The sequence below is a fragment of the Eublepharis macularius genome, chromosome 12, assembly GCF_028583425.1.
Source record: "Eublepharis macularius isolate TG4126 chromosome 12, MPM_Emac_v1.0, whole genome shotgun sequence".
Lineage (NCBI taxonomy): Eukaryota > Metazoa > Chordata > Lepidosauria > Squamata > Eublepharidae > Eublepharis > Eublepharis macularius.
The window spans coordinates 57,613,495-57,633,916 of NC_072801.1; the positions used below are offsets into that span (position 1 = coordinate 57,613,495).

At 46.5% G+C, this 20,422-nt stretch overlaps 1 protein-coding gene across 3 annotated transcripts; it reads right to left on the reverse strand.

The window, feature by feature from the left end:
- Positions 1–2,924: 2,924 nt before the first annotated feature.
- On the reverse strand, positions 2,925–18,633 carry SRRM2 (serine/arginine repetitive matrix 2). Of its 3 annotated transcripts, none has more exons than XM_054994703.1 (15): positions 18,585–18,633; positions 16,579–16,854; positions 14,968–15,072; positions 14,629–14,808; positions 13,997–14,065; positions 13,721–13,783; positions 13,228–13,254; positions 12,828–12,878; positions 12,645–12,734; positions 12,340–12,535; positions 7,248–12,205; positions 6,009–6,269; positions 5,205–5,330; positions 4,954–5,070; positions 2,925–4,025 (listed from the first exon to the last, which is right to left on the reverse strand). In XM_054994703.1, the coding sequence occupies exons 2-15, from the start codon at positions 16,815–16,817 to the stop codon at positions 4,016–4,018; spliced, it is 6,492 nt and encodes a 2,163-aa protein (XP_054850678.1). In that variant the 5' UTR covers positions 16,818–16,854; positions 18,585–18,633; the 3' UTR covers positions 2,925–4,015. The 3 variants fall into 3 exon arrangements, with proteins under 3 accessions (XP_054850678.1, XP_054850679.1, XP_054850677.1); XM_054994704.1 differs by having other exon boundaries at positions 12,340–12,532; positions 18,495–18,624; XM_054994702.1 differs by having other exon boundaries at positions 18,495–18,624.
- Between the last annotated feature and the right edge of the window lie 1,789 nt (positions 18,634–20,422).

The following is a 20,422-nucleotide window of genomic DNA, read 5'->3' on the forward strand; positions in this document are numbered from 1 at the left end:
GACAGAAGGGGTCGTCAAGATTTCACCAGCATGGTTCTTTTACATTTCGTTAGGCATCAAGCAGTACACTACAGCCACCCTCTGACAGTGGTGTGCAACAATATAGGGCCCAGAGGCGCTCAATTTCTATTTTTCTTTTCATTTTTATCCCAACTTCCTTCCATCGTAGATTTGGGCAGCATTCATGAAGGTTTCCCAAGATCCACACACTGCCTAGACCCAAACCACCTCAGCTGCTACCAAGGTGCCTTTCGACCATTCCCTAGGACACCAAGATACTAAAGCAGAGACTTCTTGGGCCCCTGGGTACTAAAGTAAATCCACTGCATCAATCCACCTGAATGCATGTGAACACACAATACACACTTTGGTCATGATAATCCACTGCACCGTTCTTATCATGGGTCTCTAGCAGAGAATCTCATACAGAGATTTTTCCAGCTGAGAAAGTCCACTTCTACCCTTGATGACCATGGAAAAACAAAGTGAAAAATTGGCAGATGGGAGTGGGGTAGTAAAGACGGGGGGGGTTTCCATCAACCCAATCTTTCTTACACTTATTCCTTAGTCTCCACCCTTTTCCCCAGCGAAATACGTTCAACGATATTCTATACGATACACACATTATGTTGCATGTAAATGTGTCCACTGAGGATTGAAAGGGAAACTAACTGGTGCAGGTTTACTTTCAATCCTGCGGCTCTGAACACAAACTTCAAACCCTTTTCCAGCCCTAATTACAAACTGACAAGATATGCAGCTTTCTGTTTCACATTGAAAAATGCAGCTAGTTTTAAACTGCCTCGCCCAGGTGTGTGGGGGGGGGAGGGGGCGGGAATGGCAGAGAAAATGCAGGGTCCAAAGAGCTGGCAGCACGAGGAAAGGACTGGTCAAGTCACAAGCCATCAGCTGGGATGTAAAGAATCACACACCTACTTCCATGAGCCCAAGGTGTCTTTGGACTAAATCCACCTCAATAAAGCACTGCCAGTTTTTGAAAACATGCAATGTTTCAAGAGCAGTTTGTGAGGTTCATGGTTTGAAGCAAATGAGAAACTCTGCCAGGCACGCACCTGCCCTCTGCGGATTATTTGGTTGAGAGCCATAAAGGCCTCTTGGCTTTTACGGCTCTCAACACTAAAACTCAGCCTCAAAAAAATGGTAAATACTTTGCAGCGTGTGTGTGAGTGCACGCACACGCACATGTGTGCATGCGCGCAATAGATTCTTAGTGTTGCAAAGGGTACCCAAAAGTAAAACTATCATAACAAAGAAGAAAAGCAGGTTCCAAGTACAGGGAATGCAGGGTTTGGCTGGAGGGAGAGCACTTGAAATGCCCACTTTGCTGAAGCTATGCAGCTCAGGGTCTGATCAGTGCTTGCACGGGATACCCCTTGGGAACTCTATGCACTGGAAGTCCCATAAAAAGAAAAAAGGCAAGGTATATGCTCTAGCAACAGAACAACTTCCACAGAGAAGTTCAGGAAACAGAACAAGCTGCCGGTGGAGATGGAGGCGGGGGAGGGAAGAGGAACTGATTCTCTAGGTAAATGTACTTCACACAGAGAACGGTAACAAAAATCTAAGGGATTCATGGCAGAGCAAACGGAATGACAGACACATGATCTGGGCAGCTGCACTGGCAAGAAATGCATTTTCCTTTTTAAAAGCAATACTACAACAAAATGAATGATGTGGGCAACAGCAGGCTCTTGTGCCTATTATTAGGCAAGACAGCTGGGAAGCTGCTACATTACTACCCCCAGAACTCCAGCACATTTTCACAAGAGGCACTTTCCCATCAGACAGTACTCTCACCATCAATGCAGATATTGGGAAGGGTCACCATAGAAGGCAGGCCAGAACAAACTACGAGGATCAATTGCATAAAGAAACGAACAGATTTGTAAGGATCTGAATCCAGGAAACACATTTCTCATTGCAGTTCATCACAATCAGCATCACTGAGAGCCCATATTAGATATAGGCACCTATGGGTGGGGTCAAAGTCCTCCTGTGCCTGGACCAGTAGAGGACATCTGTTTATTCTAGTCCTGATGATGCTATATAAAGTATTTTTCCAGAGACCTGTTTTGTTCACCCAGTTTTGAGATCATTTCACATGGGATTTATATCCTCAAACTGATGCTTCAAATTGCATGATGAAAATTTATGAAGATTTTACTTCCCAGATTAGCCGTGCCTTCCCCATTAAACTGAGCCTCCCTGAGCCTCCCAGCAGACCTTAAGAGTTTCATTAATCACCCAAGAGATCTAAAACTGGTAGAGAACAAATAGGCCTTTTCTGCGGTGGGTTGATTGCTCTGGAGTTCTTTGCTCAGCAAGGCCAGAAAGACCTTCTTTATAAGCGTCACAACAATTATTTTAAAATATTCCTTTCTAGACAAACACATGGATTTTATTTTATTTGCTGGATTTATGATTTTGCTAGATAAAGCTGGTCTTTAAGAGGATATCGGGATGGTTTCATTCATCTTTATATTTTGTTCTTTAGTATATACTAAGGCTGAGGGCTGGTCCCAAAAGGTATCCTTCCACTAACACTGCAGCCTTTCTTTGGTGCAAGAAACCTTCCATCAGTGAAGCATACCTCTTCCACCTGAGGAAGAATCCACCATTAGAGGAACAAGACCTTTGCATTTAACCCAGCAAGTGTACTTTTTCACTTAAGCAGTAGTGGTATTGAAAGTGCCTGTGTAGAATGGTGAAAAGAGACCATTTTCATACACTGGAAACAGTAGCATTAGGCTACTGAGCTTCAGCATATGGAAAATACATCAACTTACATAGGGTTGGATGGCAGGAGACATGGAAAAGAAAACCCACCACACACATACAGATGCCTCCTCTGACCAGTCTACACCCCAAAACAGGAGGAGAGAAAAGTCTCAGGGACTCAGCAGCAATGTCTGCATTTCATAAGTTTTTTTATTTGACAGAAAAAATCTCCTTGCTGTACATATCAAAAAAAATTAAATGCTTTTAAGAAATATGAAGAAACTTCTGTTCCCATCCCTCCCTGATTTAGGGTTTCTCAGCTTCTTTCCCGCAAATCTCAATTCGCCTTCCCCATAAAATGCCTGGCTGCCCTATTTCCAGTCCAGTCCCCCCACCCCTCCTGACTTGGCTCAGCTGATCAATATGAAAAAGAGTCTGTTTAGAGGGAGGGCTAAAAGGGAAAAAAGGAGCACCACATATTAAAATTTTGTTGTTGTTTTTTATTTGGGGGAGGGGCGGCACACTGGTCTAATCCTTAAGTTCACCACCCTCAAAAGTCAAGCCTGCTGCCACTTTCTACTTAAAGAGATTACCACTTATTTCCTCAAAAAAAGATGCTTCTAATGTAGTTCTTATCCTGAACAACAGGGAGCAACAAAGTGCTGCCGAGCAGCAGAGGTTCCACATGGGACTGTGATAGGTCTCCAAAGCCAACATGCACTCTTTCCTTCTCCCTACAGCCCACCACCATTTTAGAGAAGGGTGCCTGAGAAACACTACATCAAATGGATTAGCTCACGTATCTCCCTAGCCCACCCCCACCCCCTTTGTGTTTTTTTTAAAACCTTTTATGTCTAAAGAAACAAAAAGACTCCCTCTCTCGAAACACAGAAGATCTTAGCTGTAAAACGCACAGGAAAAAAAAAACGCTCACAGGAGAGAGAGGGGGAAAAAATCAAAATGAACATCACCAACTGTTGGAAGAGGAAGAGGAGAAGAAACGCAGAGGCGGTGGATCCTGATGGGTGCTGAGCAGAGATGTCCAGGGAAGAAGGGAATGTAGCTGCCGACAAATGATGGGCAATAAAGACAGGGGACAGTGAAGGAAAAAACTAATGAGAATAAAAAGCCAATGGCAAATGAAGATGCCCCACACACACGCACTGGTTTCCAGTGGGCATCAGGAGGCAGGGGGCTTCCCACCTGGGACAGCGTTGTGGGAGGCCAGGGTGACGAAGTCTGTGGTTGCAAGGGCATTCCAGACCTTCCAATAGGCTTAGGGTGACCTGGAGAGGGGAAAGGAAAAGAGTTAAACACAGGCTGTGCTCAATAAAATGGGGGGGGGGGGATTAATATCAAGCTATCATACTCATCCATCTGCAAGGACCCTGAAGCTAGGCTGCAATATTCTCTTATAGAACTTTACACATACTTACTTTAATGATACTGCTCATGCAGCCTATTCGGCTCTGAGCAGAAACTTTATACATACATGTAGGTATGCATGTAACACTTCTGGAGAAGCAGAATAACTAGGACACCAACCATCACATGGCCAGTAATGAGGGAGTGGAAACAGATTTCACAATGCCAACATGAGTGGTTTGGAAAACTCATACAGTTGCAAGCCAACTATCAAGGAACAAGCAGAAAAGGTTCCATTATCCCCATTAGAACCTTCCCATATATTGATGAAACAGGTCCTTGTTGCGTTTGAGAGGAGAGAAGACATTTACACAAGCCCACTTTTCTTCCAAGATCAGGGCAGGTTATACAAGGTTATACAGGTTATACATGACCCTGTAAGCTGCAGTCAAACCTGCTTAGCTTTAGCAACAGAACAGCATCGTGGGGTTTCCAGACCATCCTCCGGCCCTTTGGTTCTCTGTGTCTGAGGTCAGAAGGAAGATGGAGAAAAGACATTCTACAATTAAGCCTCCCCTTCATCTCTTTAATAACATTGGTATAGTCTCTCTATAGTTTTAGGAAAGCAGTAAATACTCCCCCCTATACTCTCCAGCCTCCTTTTTGGAAGTACTTGATTTTAGACAAGTAGATATATCTGAAAAGGCAGCTTTTTGCTTACAATTCAGTTCGGATAGCTCAATTAATTATGATTTGGCATATATTGTGACGTTTCAACTCATAAGCCGTGCCGAGCAGTTAACAGACAAGGAAGACACCAGGTTTTTACATTAACAAGTCACACATTACCTTGAAGTTCTGCGGCGGGTGGCTCGGGGGCTGGGGGAAGTGCGTCGTCTTTTTCGTCCTGGGGACCTGCTGATGCTTCGTCTGTTTCTCTGCAAGGATCTGTCCCTGGACCTGTCCCTAGAGAAGAGTGTGAAGGTTGCTGACATGAGTCTCCTCCCTCAAGTTTCCCATACTTCTCCCTCTCCAAACAGATCCCTTCTCACCTCAAAGCAAACATACTATGGGGAGGGAGACTGGGTTACAATACCTACCTGCGTCTATCCCTCGGAGCAGAAGGTGGCTGGGCTGGAGGAGAAACCCGGCGCCGTTCTGCTGGAGAATAGCTAAGAGAACGAGAGTCACGCAGGGAGTCGATAGGCTTCCGGGGGCTGCGAGACCTGTAGGCAGCAGGTGGTGGGAGGAAGGACAGGCTGATTAGTATGGCATTCAACACTAGCCCAAAGAAAACAGTCCTACAAACGTTAAATGGGAGCTCAGCAAACACGTATCTCTGAGTTTTGTATGCTTCACAAGCAGGAAAGCCGAAACTTAATTCATCACAGTAAGATCTTAATTTTCTTTTAAAGTTAAGCTTGCAACGACAAAAACTGCCCACTCGGATTTCAAGTCTTACAAAACCTCAGAAGCCTGAGAGGATTACAGGCTAAGCAAGTTCCCTCATGGTCCAGGCTTCAGAGATTTCTTAACTGCAAAATCCACAATTCAGATTACTCTGTGCAGAACTTGACTTTTTTAGTACAGCCTTCAGTGTAGGTCTCTCCTGCTCAGTAAACACCTCCACCTGTCCCATAAAACTTCTGCCTTTTCTCACCTTCATTCTTTTCTCTGGCACTCTCAAATACTCCAAAACTCCACTGCCAAGGTTCTCTTTATGACACTGCACTCCTGCTGGGGATATGGTGCCAACAGCAACCCACATCAAGCACACAGAAGAGGTGCCATGTCAGGCTAGGGGACAGTCCACCCCATCCCCCTCCTGAGGAACTCCAACCATAGTCAATGCTGTCCTTTCACATCATGGGGATCCCAGTCCTTTGCTAATAACCACTACTCACTTCCTCTGCTCTGGTGATGGTTTCTTTTTGGTGGCCACCTTGGCCTGTGCCTGGGGTCCAGTCTTGGGTGATGACGATGATGAGGAAGATGAGGATGACGATGAGGCTGAGGAAGACGAGGAGGAGGAGGAGGAGGAGGAGGAGGAAGAAGAGGAAGAGCTGCTGCTGGAACTGCTGGAGCTCCGAGACCGTCGCTTATGTTTGCCCAATTCAATAGGCTGCTCTTCATGATTACCTTCCTTCTGCTCTGGACTTGGCAGCCTGCAAGGGGTGTGTGTATAAAGCAAAGACATTAGTAAGCTCAGTGAGATACAGGATGCCAGCACTACCAAGGAAGTAGACATGGGTATCATAGCAGGGTATCCTGAAATTTCCTATTTAAAACAAAAATTGACAAAAACTCATGGAAAAGGGCTGCTGAACCAGTTGCCTTAGACCCCCGCCTCTTCTAGAATTCTCTAACAGGTTTAGCTGCTTACTCCTTCCAAGCAAGAAAACATCTCAAGACCCTCCACTCATACATCAGTACATCTTTATTACTAACCATGCAAGTGACCATCTCTCTCACAGGAGGACTAGATACCCTCAGGCAGTGAGAGAATATCAACTGGAGGGGGATGGATTGCAAGTCAGCTGGAGTTTCAAAAACCAAGAACAGTCCTATTTCTTCCACTTAGTCACTTTACACTCTCATGTGCTTGGCTTTGCCATTCCACATCTTGCAGGGGGGGAGGGGGAGAGTCACCCAAACAGAAAACTAGGACCCTGAAAGCAGAATTACACAAACAGCAAAAACCTATACACATGAATTTAATTTCCATCCTTACACACTCTGCAAGACAGCCCAGAAACCAGTTTTATTAGGTGTTTCAATGAAGCATGGGAATTACTGGCACCACAACTCCAAGCCCTGTTTACCTCATGTTCCAAGTGCCCAATGAAGGGAAGTAAGGATGGCTTCTGATGGGAAGGACTACTTTCCAGTATTTTATAAGGACAAGGGAAAGAAGGATATGGAACCACCAGATTAACGGAAATGAGGTAACGAAGAATATTAGCCAGGAGAGCAACACCAAACTGAACATAGCAGCCTGGATGACCTACATGCTGAAAGCAAACATAAGACATCAAAGGTTCTATCCGAATATCTAGATGGTGATGGCCATTTGAGGGGGGTGGAGTGTCTCTAGGACATTATGTTGGGAAGGGGTAGAAAAACCAAATAAGACAGGCTCTTACTGTTTTACTACAACCTCAGCCTCAAGTTCCTTCTCTGGCTGATTGTGGGGACTGGACTCAGATGAACTGGAGTCAGAGTCAGAAGATGAAGACGACGATGACGATGAAGAGGACGATGACGACGAAGATGTGGTGGACGAAGCGGAGGAACTTCTCTTCACCTTGGACGGGGCAGAAGGCGGAGGGGAGGGAACAGTGAGCTGTGGAGCAGTGGGACAACTATTCCTGCTATTCTTCTCTGTGATTTCAGTAGCCAACTCTGGCTCAGCATCAAGGGTTGGAAGGCGAGCTTCAGGCCTGTCTGCCACCTTTCCTTCAGATCCTAACTCTTCCTCTTTGGGAGGTGGGGCTAGCACAGAAACCAGTGCTGGCAAGGGACTGGAGGAAGCAGAGGAGGAGGAGTGGGAGGAAGAGGAAGGGGACCTAGCTTTGATAGGAAGAGGGGATTCTGCACAAGAACTATTTCTCCCTGACAACAGAGAAACACCAATAGTTGCATCATCCCTAACCATGGTAGGATATAAAGCCTGACTCCTGTCCCCTGGGAGGTCATGGAGGGTAGCAGAACCACCATTTTTCAAGACAGACGGCAACTCTTGTAGAATGGATGGAGCCGGAGACAAGGTCTTTCGTGGTTTGGGAGAATCCTCACGGGGTGGAGTTGGAGTGCGAGGGATGGCAGTGTTGCTTTTGCTGTGCCAAAGTGAGGACGCTGCTGACTTCTCCTGAGTGTCAGACTTGGGGTATTTCTCTAGCACTGGAGGAGAACGAGATTTCCTTCCTGGAGAAGCAAAGATTTCCCGGGAGCCTGATCTGGAACGCTTCCTCACAGGGGATGACTGGAAATCAGGAGACACTCTGGACCCACTACTTTTGTAGGCTGCCGTTATACGGGATGCATCTAACCTGGGAGGTGAACGGGATGCATTCCGATTACTGGCAGATCTTTGAGGAGACAGTCTCAACATTTCTCTTTGTGCTGGTGATGGAGAACGACCTCTATGGGGCGAGTGTTCGCCCTTTCGCAGGAAGCGAGATTTATCCTGACGAGAAGCAGACCGTGAGCGGCTCCGGCCCGGGGAAGAGATGGATCTTTCCCTCCGCAGTGAACCCCTTGATTTATCTCGTCGTCTAGATAATGAACGGGAGCGACTTCTCCTTGAGGGGGAACTAGACCTTCCTTGTTGTAAAGAAGTTCTTGGTCTCTCACGGTAGGATGATGATTCAGACCTACCTTGGTGCACACTCGCATTTTTCTGCCTAGAGAGAGATCTGGACCTTCCACGCCTCAGAGGTGTTCTAGATTTCCGTCTAGGGCTCAGTGGAGACACAGATCTTCGTCTTCTCATAACTGGTGTTCTAGATTTCTCTCTGGGCCGTGGAGATGACCCAGACCTGCGCCGTCGTGGAGGCGTCCTAGATTTTGCTCTGGATCGTGGAGATGACCCAGACCGCCGGCGGTGGCGTGGTGGGGTTCTTGATTTCACTCTAGGTCTTGGAGATGATCCAGATCTGCGACGCCTTGGAGGTGTCCTGGATTTCATTCTGGGTCTTGGAGATGATCCAGATCTACGTCGTCTTGGAGGTGTTCTGGACTTCACTCTGGGCCGTGGTGGTGATCCAGACCTGCCACGCTTTGGAGGAGTTCTAGATTTTGCTCTAGGCCTTGGTGGTGACCGTGATGTCCTGTGCCTTGGAGGTGTTCTTGATTTTACAGTAGGCCTCACAGGTGACACAGACCTGCTTACAGATTCCTCCTTTCGTTCTGGGGAAGACTCTGAACTGCTCCCACTGCAGAGTGTTCGTGGTTTCTCTTTACCACCAGAATATGATCCCGACCTACTCCTCCGAGGAGCATCTCTGGGGGTTTCTTTCTTTTCCAAGGGTGATCTAGTCCCCAATACTGCAACTCTTGAAGTCTCTTTTGCTTCTGGAGAACTTCCAGGTCTGTTGTGCTTTACAGCAGCTGTAGATAGGATGTTCTCTGGCTCGGGAGAGGAATCTGACCTTTGGCGCGCTGGAGGGGACATAGATTTGCCTTTGTTAATTGACAGTGCTGCAGAACGGCTCAGACTTGGGGGTGATTGAGATTTATCTTCCTCTGCAGAAGATGACGATGAAGAAGAGGAGGAGGAGGAAGAGGAGGAGGAAGAGGAAGAAGAGGAGGAGGAAGATCCAGATCTACTTCGCCTCAATGGAATCTCAGACTTTTTAGGAACAGGTGACATCATGGGTTGGCCCTGCCTTGGGGGTGAATGTGACTTTTCTTTTCCAGTCAAAGATAAACCTGCCTTGCTCTTCTGGCATGGTGACGCAGCTCTCTCCATTACTACCAGGGATCCAGATTTGTTGTGCCTTGAAGGTGATCCAGATTTTACTTTAACTTCTTGGGATTTATTTTGTTTTGGTGGAGATTTAGGTTTACCATTTAGTTCAGGAGATGACCTGGATCCACTTCTCCTGACAGGGGATCTAGACTTCTCTTTTGCTACTGATGGAGAGGGCCCAGACCTGGCTTGCTTCAAAGGAGATGTGGATTTTTTCACATCAGGCGAGTATCTGGACTTGCTTCTGGGTGGTGATCTAGACTGCTCTTCAATCAATGGAGAAGAACCAGACCTGCTCCGCCTTGGTGGTGACCTGGATTTCTTCAATTCCATAGAAGAATCAGTTCTGTGTTTCCCAAGTGGTGAAGTGGATTTCTTCTTTGGTTCAGAGGAAGATCCAGACGAAGCTCGCCTTGGAGGAGAAGCAGACTGCTCTCTCAAAGCTGGGGGTGATCCAGATCTGCTCTGCCTTTGGAATGGTGATCTGGATTTTTCTTTAGCTGCTAGGGACCTCCCAGACCTGCTTCGCTGCAATGGAGGTGTGGACTTTTGCTCCGGAGAGGTGGCTCTTCTTGGAGGCGATAAGGAGCTCTCTTTTGCAGATGACTGAGAGGAACCAGATCTGCTCCGTCTTGGAGGAGACTTCAGCTTTTTCTTCATTCCTGGTGAAGACCCTGACCTTGAAGATGACTTAGATTTTATTTTGACTTCTGAAGATTCAGACCTGTTCCGCCTCCTTGGCGATCTTTTATCTAGTTCTGGCGAAGAACCTGACCTGCTACGTCTTACAGGAGATTTAGATTTTCTCCTCAATGCTGGAGATGAACCAGATCTACTCCGTCTGAAAGGCATTTTACATTTCTCTTCAACTGCTGAAGAAACCTCAGATTTCTTTGTAAGCCTTGGCAATGAGCTAGATCTGCTTCTTCTTGGGGACCTTCTAGATTTATTTTTGACTGCTGGAGGTGTCCTGGACTGGCTATGTCTGGCAGGTGACCTGGATTTCTTATTAGGTGAAGAACCAGACCTGCTTCGCCTAGGTGATAATCTGGATTTCTTTTTCGGTCGTGGAGAAGAACGAGAGCGACTACGCCGTGGAGGCGTTCTGGACTTTTTCTTCCTTGATCTTGGAGAGGACGCTGAACGACTCCTTCTGGGAGATAAGTGGGATTTCTTTTTTGTTTTCTGAAGTGATCGAGACCGACTACGTCTGGGAGATGCTCGCAATCTGCTTCTTGATTCAGGGGATGACAGAGATTGGCTACGTCTCAACGGTTTTCTGGACCTCTCTCTCATTTGAGGGGAGGAATCAGATCGGCTTCTTCTTGAAGAAATTCTGGAGGCCTTCCGATCTGGAGATGACACAGACCTGCTTCGTCTAGCAGAAATCAAAGACTTTTCCCTCCTTGGTGAAGAGGCTGACCTCCCTCGCCTAGGAGGGCTTCTGGTTCTAGACCGCCCTCTTCTAGGCTGGGTTCTGGACCGAGACCTCACTCGTCTAGGTGGAGTTCTAGATCTAGACCTACCCCTTCTTGGCGGGGTTCTTGAACGTGACCTGCCCCTTCTTGGTGGGGTTCTTGACCTTCCCCATCTTCCACTATTTCTGCTTCTGGACCATCCGTGCCTTTGGGGGGTTCTAGAACGAGACCAACCACGCCTCTGAGGAGTACGGGACCGACCCCATCTGGGAGGAGTGCGTGAGCGTGACCTGCCCCAACGCTGGGGTGTTCTTGAGCGTCCACGCCATTGTGGGCTACGAGATCGTGCCCTTCTTTGAGGAGTGCGTGAACGAGATCTGGCACGCCGTTGGGCAGAGCGAGACCTTCCCCTCCTTGGAGGGGTGCGGGATCTGGCCCTCTTGGGTGGGGTGCGAGATCGAGACCTACCTCTGCGCGTAATGGGTGTCTGGGAAAGAGATTTGTCCCTCCTCCTGGCTCTTGACTTAGTGCCCTTGGCTGGAGGGGTGCCTGAACGTTCACGTCGTGATGTGGTTTTGACAGACTGCTTCTGCCCAGAACGGGAGATCTCAGGAGATGAACTAGACCTCTCTCTCCGAGTGGAAGCCTTCTCTTTGTCTTGTCTTCTGGGAGGCTCCTCAGGGGAAGATCTACGGGAAGCTGGGGTTGGCTTGTTTGCTGGGGAAGGAGAGGAGGAAGAGGAGGAGGAGGAAGAGGAGCAGCTACCACTCTCTGAAGGGGAATGGGAGCGCTGAGGTGGAGAGCCATCACGAGAAGTCTTTCTCAACTTGGTCTCAATGGCTGCAGAAGCAGGAGAAGACGAAGAAGCTGCCATCTGCTGCCTCTGTTCTGGAGATGTCTTGGACTTGGATGATGGGAGAGTCCCATTACGATCCTCTGAGGTCTTCTTAGGAGGCGGGGAGACAGAGACAGGAGACCTGCTCTCCTTGGAGGAGGGACGCTTATGTCCCAAGACCCTTTCCCGAGGAGGATCATTTGGCATTGGGGAACAACTTTTGAACTTTGAATCCTGCTCAAATGGTGGAGTGGATTTCCGAAACCCATGCCGAGAAGCCTTCTTTTCTTTGTCTCTCTCCTTTTCTCTGGCAGGAGATGGAGGGGTGGCAGAACGCTGACGAGACTCATGTGTTGGAGAGTGTTTGGACATGGTTTTCTGAATAACGAAAGGGAAAATAACCATCAGACCAATAACACAACCTTTATGGTTTCTTTCCTCCTACTATATTAGAATGCAACTCTCCAAATGGAGTTCCTAAGCCAATTCTGCACTAGAGCACTGTATTTTACCTCCTGCTTTTCTCTGCTGTGTCTTGGACTTGTGCTCCTGCCTTGCCGAATAGATTCAGCAGAAGATGAACGTTCTCTCTCTGGCAGGCTCTTAGAAACCTCTTCAGTTTCTCCTCGCTTCTGTGAAGTTGCTGAAGGGGACTGGCTCTGCCGTCTCACTGTTGCCTTTTTCTGGGTAATGACGCTGCCCGACCTGCTGACAAGAAAACCAGAAGTGTGAAATTCAAATTACCAACAAGACTTTGTGCAGGTTAAAGATGCTATTGCAGGAAACCCGGCTCTTGGCTCCCCATTCCAAGTAATACCTGCTGCGGGAACCATCTGATGAAGAAGAGCCATCTGGGGAGGAAGAACGATCCCGCCGGTCTTTCTGAGATGTAGACTCACTGGTGGACCTAAAGTAGACATGGTTAGAAACTCAAGTGAAGAGTGCAAATAAAGTCAGTTTCAACAATGAGGGATTTCAGTGGCAAAAGACATTCGTTTACCTCTTTCGTTTCTTCTCCTTAGATTTGTGTTTGCTCTTGGGGCTTGGAGATCTGAGGATAGAAATTTCATTTTGCAGCATTCAGAAAATGACATGATTTATGCATAACTAGGTTTTGTTTACCCCACTCCACATCACTGGACATCCCCATACCCTGTAAAAGAAAGCCTTACTCCCTAAAAATGTTGCCTCCCAATTCACAAACAGAGCCAGTGAGTGCACCGTAGCTGATAGCATAGGGTCTAGATGGGAAAGAACCAGATTCAGCATAAAGGAGAAAATTTGCTATCATTGGGGAATTCGCCATTTCTCAATCTGACTTAACTTCAAAAAGTGGTTGTGAGAAAAAATAAAAGGAAGCAAGAGCTAAAAACTGTAGTTAATAAACAACCAAGGCTCACCTGTGCTTCCTTTTCTTTGACTCTGACCTGGGGGGGAAAAAAGATCTTATATGCTGCAACTGGTTGCCAGATACCAGGACATATGATGCTGTATCCTCACCTCACCCCCACCCCCCAGCCCAAATTAAGGCTGTTGGGCCTCCAAAATATGATGCTTCTCAAAGTGTGAAGTCTCCATTCCCCAACATGTCACCTTGACAGCTTAGGTGTTACAAAAACTTATTGTTGATAACATACTCCATAGTATTTAAACACAAGAAGAACAAGCTTTAAGACTATCTCTACCCATCATGCAACAATTTTCATATGGAAAACTGGAGAAAGACTATGTTCTGTTACAGAAAGCAAAAAAGGCAGTTTTCCTCTCATTCATACTTGACCAAAACAGAAGAAACCATCCACTACTAAGGAATAATTGGTAGTGATGACCATGAACCCAACAGAGAAAAATTATCTTGGAGTTTAGTTCACATTTTCCAGAATACTCTCGTACCTGTGTTTCTTTTTCTTTGAGCTTTTTTTCCTCTCTCTTCGAGAAGGTGATCTGCTCTCAGATCTTAAAAATGCAAGCAGAAGGGGAATGTTACATGTTTTAAAGGGGCTATAATGAGCCCTGAAGTCAATGCTCCTTTATCCTGTCCCATCAATCCAAATCTTGCTGCCTTTAAACAAAGGTGCACACGTTACTGTTCTTCTTTCTCTCCCCAGCCCTCAACTCCCACACTCATCCTTCAGAGCTAAGGCCAAAAGTCTTGGCCCACTCACCCACCTGCCTCTATCTTTCTTCTTTTTCTTCTTTTTCTGTTTTGGAGAGGGTGAACGGGAACTGCTGGACTCTCTGACAAGAGTATGAAGAGGAAGACAGAGAGTGAAGGATTAACTGCCAAAATATCCAACCAGTTTTCACTCAATCTTGCCCAATTACCTTCCTTACTACAGACCCCATCCCACTTGGCTTTTGTCTATGGAGGACCCACAATTCCCAGAATGACCTTTTTTGTGGTCAAAGGAGATCCCTTTTCTTCATTGGAAGAAAAAGCTGGATGGATCCAACCCAATGCCTCTTCCATTCTTCCTCCAATCCAGTCATCTTATAGAAAATATAGTAGCAGTAGAAATGGAAAAGTACCAGTGTGTATCTGTTGCCCACCAGCACTGAGCACAGGGATGGTGAAAGGACTTTAAAAATCATGGTCTCACCACTATGTTTATATTATAACATGAAATCTTAGGAAGAGTTGAAGATAAGTTTTGTGTCATTTTCTTTGGTTCTAATAAAAAGAATTACATGGGTGGTAGCTTGTTTTTAGAAATGGAAAGCGGAAAGTCTTTTGTGTTCTGCCAGCAAGGGTCTGCCTGCCTTCTCTGATCCACTACCTCTCAGTCGGGATCTCCACATACCTGTACTGCTTTTGCTGCTCCTGCTGCTGTTTAGCTGCAGCAGCTGTTGCAGCTTCCTTTGCCCTACGGTTAGGGTCAAAGGAGCTTCCATCCACATAGTTGTCACTAATACCAAATGCAGCTCGGAGCCGCTCATTCTTCTTCTCATTGGCCTCAGCCAGCTGATGAGTTTCTGTGACACTGGGGAAGAACAAAAGCAGTTAACTGGAAAGGGAGGAATGAAGCTGAGGTGAGTCTGAAGCATGGGAAGAGCTCAGAAACAATAGGCTGCAACAGGGACAGCAGAGAGACAAGATGTCAAGGTATCAGAACCAAGATCCACTGAGACACCTTACTTACGTTGATTTCTGCTGCTGTTCTCCCTCCTTGACCACTGCTACATCTTTCTCCAGAAGCATCATCCGAAAAGTGGCTACCTTCTCTTGGATCTCTCCTTCTCCATACCTAATTTGTAAACATCGAAAAAAAATTCAGGAGGCCTACCAGGTACTAGATGGGTGCTATCACGGCACAACAGAACTTCCAAGCATAAAATTCAAGTCCAGTAGCACCTTAAAGATCAACATTTTTTTTCAAAATACAAGCTTTCTTGACTCAAAGTTCACTTCATTAGATAGAAAAGTGAGCTTTGATCCATGAAAGCTTATGCTACCCTGGAAAATTGTATTGGTCTTTAAGGTGCTACTGATCACAAATTTTGTCCTACTAACAAGCCCAATCTCATCAGCTCAAAAGCTAAGCAGGGTCAGCCTTGGTTAATAACTGGACTGGAGACCTATGAAGACAACCAGGGTTGCTATGCAGAGGAAGGCAATGGGAAACCACTTGTTAGTCTCTTTCCCTGAAAACCCCAGTAGGGTTTGCCATACATCAGCTTTGACTTGATGGCATTTTCCAACAACATCATAGCTACCTACCTGAATTCACCTCCAATCACAATCCTATGGAAGGCTGAGAACTTTTATCTAGTATTAGGAAAGAGCCTCAACCATGAAATGTAAACCAAGAGGTTTTTGCTCCAAATCTTACCTCTTACTAATTTTGATATTTATAGACCACTTTGCTTCCCAATGAGAACCCGAAGTGGCTTACAATATAGTTCTTTTCATTTCCATTTTATCCTTGAGACAACCCTGGGAGGGAAGGATAAGTTAAGTGTGATTGGTCCAAAGTTACCCAGTGAGCTTCCATGACAAGGCGGATTCTTTCAAATCCTAGCCTGATAATAACCACTACAGCACACTGGCTCTGTTGGTTCATCTCTCTGTACTGAACAGGTCAGGTGGGCTTCGGCAAGGTACTCTCAGCCTCCACCACACATGTATGTATTCAATGCTGCTTTTCAGCCAAAGATTGGCTTCTAAACAGCTTGCAACAATTTAAAATATAGATATAAATAAACTATTATTAACAGCATTGAAGGAAGCAGCTTCTGTTGAAGTATCTGTCCAGGCATAGTGGAAAGGTGCCTAGCTGGCCTCAAGAATGGCAGCCAGGAGAAAGAATGGTCTCAGATGGATTTGGATCAAAGCATTTGGATCAAGATCAATATAAAATTGATAATATTGGTTTACCTTACAAGGCTGATAATTCCACAGTACTATACAAATCTTATTGTTACTATTACTGTCAACTGAGCTTAATTTTCACCGCATATAAAAAAAATGTGGTTTTCCATCCTGGAATCCAGCAGAATTAGCTTTCCAAACGCAACTATCCTTATAATCCCCAAATAGTTGTACAATCAAAATCTTACCTTACTAATTAAGTAACAGACTCACAGCACTTATGAGTTCAGGAAAAATGTCCAAATTGGGTGCATCCCATTCTCCCATTCATTTGATCCATTTGCAGCCACTGCCAATCTCCGTTCTCGTTTTTAAAGGAGCACACAACTATACCTCTAACTAAGTAACACATGCTTCACCCTCCCACCCTGTGACAACCTACCCCTGCTCCTCCATGAGCTCAGCCAGCTCTAAGCATTTCAGCTCAACCTTCCGCTTGCGCTCGTGATCCAGGATATCCTGGTTAGGTTTTTTGACCAAGGACGACTCCAGCTTCCTCAACTCCTCTTCCGACTTGTAATCTGTACGATCCTTCTTATGGCGCACAGCTGACAGGTTGCGCTGCACGTAACCGTTGGTGCCACTGCCCCGGGGAGTGGGGAGTCCTATCCCATTGTACATGGCGCTCACAGACTAGCACCACTGGTGCCTCCAGTACCTAGAGGAAAATACCCAGAAAGGTAAATAAAGGAAGCAGCAAAAAAAATGACAGCTTTTGCCAGTATTTTCCACATACCAGAAAGATGACATCTCCCTCAACCCAATCAAGAACAGAAATGCAGATACATACAGCCAAAACACATTTCAGACATAAGTAGAAGTCCTTTCCCCACAAATAACTACTTATGAGCCCAGCCTACACCTTTCCCATCTCAGTCCCAACTATTGAGATTCCCTCGGAAAGTATATCTTTAACTTCATTGTTTCCTAAAGCCATCTCTGCATCTCCTTCCAATTTGGCCACCTCAACGCTAAAACTGTACATCCTTACCTTTCACTTGTAACTTTCCATCCCAACATATGCTCCCTTCACTACCCACACTACCTTTTGAAATTTAACCCTTTCCAATAGCCCCAAAGCACATGTTCCCCCTATACCTGCCTCTGCACAAATCCTTATTTCCTATTATTCCACCCTTCCCATTCTGTCATGCTTTCTGCACCCCCAAGCACCATTAAGATGCCTTCCAAAAACCTGTTTTTCAGCCTACAACACCTGCTTGAAACACCCCCACACACAATGCTATTCCTTGGTCCAAGAGTATGTCTACCCAAGAGCTGCTATTGCCAAGTGACAAAAAGGATCCAGCACCCTCTGCTGGAGCCCCCCAGCAGATTCAACCCCCTTCTATCTAACTATTCTGCCCTACATAATTATACCCCCTCCAAGCCTCTCTTACCTAGCTATAACAACAGTTCATTTGTATGCCGCTCTTCTGAACAGATTAATACCCACTCAAAGGAGGGAACAAAGTCAGTGTTATCTTCACAATACAGCTGGAGAGGTGGGGCTATAATGAGTGGCTTACTCAAGGCCACTTGGTGAGTTCATGGCAGTAATGAGATCCAAACCATCAAAGAGCTGCATCGCATCCCAACCACTTGACCACAACACTACCCCAGCTACAGATTTCTTATTAGCCACACACACCCCTGGTTATAAACTTCCCATTTGGTCCCTCCTACGATTATTACCTACTCACTGGTCTGCAGTAGAACAGTAAGACTTGAGTCCAGTAGCACCTTAGAAACTCACAAGATTTTCAAAGTATAAGCTTTTGAGAGAATGTCCAAAGGAGCTCTGACTCGCAAAAGCTTACACTCCGAATATCTTGTTGGTCTCTAAGGTGCCACTAGGCTGAAATTCTGCTACCTTCCAAAATCCTTGCACCTGGATACCATCCGAGTATAATCTCTCCACCTACCTAGCGAAACCCCAGTGGATGGAAGGGAGGCACAAAAAAAGAAAGGCACAGATGAAAGGGGTGGCGGTAAACTTCCTATTAAACTGCTTTGGAAAAGCAGCACCAATATAATTTCTAGGCTTGCTTAGCGGGCTCCAACCTCCGCCTAGTCATTAACCCCCCATATCAAGCCCCTCCCCTAATTAGACCCCCTCTGGAAACAACCCCCGATTGAGACCCTTCACCTCCAGTCCTATCAGCACCATTTTCAAAGCCTTCTTCTTCGCCGTTAACAACCCTCCCCCCGCCGAGGCCTACATGCCATTCCCCACCCCCGCCCCAAATTACCACGGCTCCCCCCTTTCCCCCCCCCCCCAAGCTTAGCTACCCCCACCTTCCAGCCGCCACCCCGCGGGCCTCTCCCCCTCACGCTGCCCGGGGAGGCCGCTGTCTCTCGCTGCGCCACTCGCTCGCGCTCCCTCACCCGACGCAGCAGCAGCAGCCGCGGCGCAGGCGGAGGGTGAGGGAAGGGAGGAGGGACGCTGGAACCGCCCCCCCTCCCGTCCAATTCGCTCCCGTCTGGCCCTCGCTTCGCGCGAGGGGAGATGGGAAACGTAGTCTTCTCTCCGACCACTGGGCCTTTCGTAGCAATAAGGTTCCCGCAGGGAAAAAGACTACGAGTCCCAAAATGCCCCAGAAGCAGCGCGAAGGTCGGCCGCCATTTTCTAAAGCGCTTAAGGTAGAGAGTCATAGAGATGGGTGTCTGAGGCAAGAATCGTCTTTATTTTTTTCCCTCTTTCTCTTCCTTTTTCTCTATCACACACAACAGTCAGATAGGCGCACAATGTAAAGTCGAGATTTGACAGTTATGAGGGAAAGTGAAACGAAGAGTTAACGTTCCTCCCATGAGCACCCGCGCGGTCCCAAATTAGAACGGAGGGGGCGGAATACAGAAGGGAGGCGCAAGGCTCGCGAGATTTCTCCCCCTCTGAAAGGCCGCCGTGACTCTCGTTATGTCGCGTGGTTTGGATGAATTCTGGGAAGTGCTGTTTTTACTGTCTTCTTAGCCCTATAATTTTAACGGAGGCAACTTAGGAGGAGGACTGCAACTTCAAGAAAGCATTGCGTGCTGGAGGGGAAATGGAGACGTCATCGATGGAAGATGTTCCTAGAGAGATTTTGCCGCAGAGCCTGATGGGAAATTTTGATTTATTTATTTTGTGTACAAATCCCCCGTAGCCTTGCAAAAGGATGGGAAATGAGCAGAAAATGTATGGCGTTTATCTTCCCATCATGTAGCCATCTGCCATTTTGTTAGCCCGCTACATCTTCTATTTTACGAACATGATGCGCGCAATTTGCTTTTTAATTCGTAAGAGTGGGACTTAAAAACAATTAAAGAACTGCATTACCCGGAACGTGCTTTTCAAAAAGCTCCTTTACCAGTGCCCCCTGGGAAATGTAGTTGTCTTCTAGGGATGCCAGCTCCAGATTGGGAAATTTCTGGAGATTTGGGGGTAGAGCCTGGAGAAGGCAGGATTTGGGGAAAGGAGGGACCTCCGCGAGGTATAACATCATAGAGTCTACCCTCCAAAGCAGCCATTTTCTGCAGAGGAACTGATCTCTGCCAGCAGATGTCCTGCAACCATCCAAGTACGTGGCATTTTGGTTGCCAACCTCCAGGGGAAGCTTGGCGATCTGGAATTACAAGTTATTTCCAGACTATGGAGATCAGTTACCTGGAGAAAATGGCTGCTTCAGAGGGTGGACTCGATGGCATTATACTCCAGTGAGGATCCTCTCATACCCTGCCCTTCTCAGGCTACATGTCTAAATCTTCAGGAAAGAAAGAAAGAAAGAAAGAAAGAAAGAAAGAAAGAAAGAAAGAAAGAAGCTAATATATGTCAGTGCTAGTGATGCAGTACAAAACAGCTACTGTCTTTACCCAAAAGGAAGAAGGTCTTGAATGTATCATGACCCCCTTAAACGTTTATCACTGTTCATGCCTGTAATGTGCACATTTAAGTTACCCTCTTTTTCTTGAGGGCACATGGGGTGAGGTGAGGACTAGTCTTCCGTTCATGCTCTTATGCTAACCTCTTTACTGCAGCATCTTACACAAACTTTCAGTGTAAGGTGACAAGACTTCACAGCTGAATCATTTCATAGAGAAGCAGCTGTCCAGCCCAATCCTAAAAAGCTGTTAGAAGACACATTGCAGTTTGGGTAATATTAACTAGGGGTTTTTTTCTGAGAAAAGAGGTGGTAGAACTCAGGACCACACAATGACGTCACTTTGGGTCAGCTGGAACAAGGGGGTAG

Bases quoted from the DNA above. Each gene is read 5' to 3' on its own strand.
- SRRM2 (XM_054994703.1), bottom strand. From the start codon at position 16,817: ATGTACAATGGGATAGGACTCCCCACTCCCCGGGGCAGTGGCACCAAC. The intron at 14,809-14,967 runs GTAAGTAAGGTG...GTTCTTCCCCAG, and splicing joins GAACAGCAGCAGAAATCAAC to TGTCACAGAAACTCATCAGC. The intron at 12,735-12,827 runs GTAAACGAATGT...TGTCTACTTTAG, and splicing joins AAGGAGAAGAAACGAAAGAG to GTCCACCAGTGAGTCTACAT.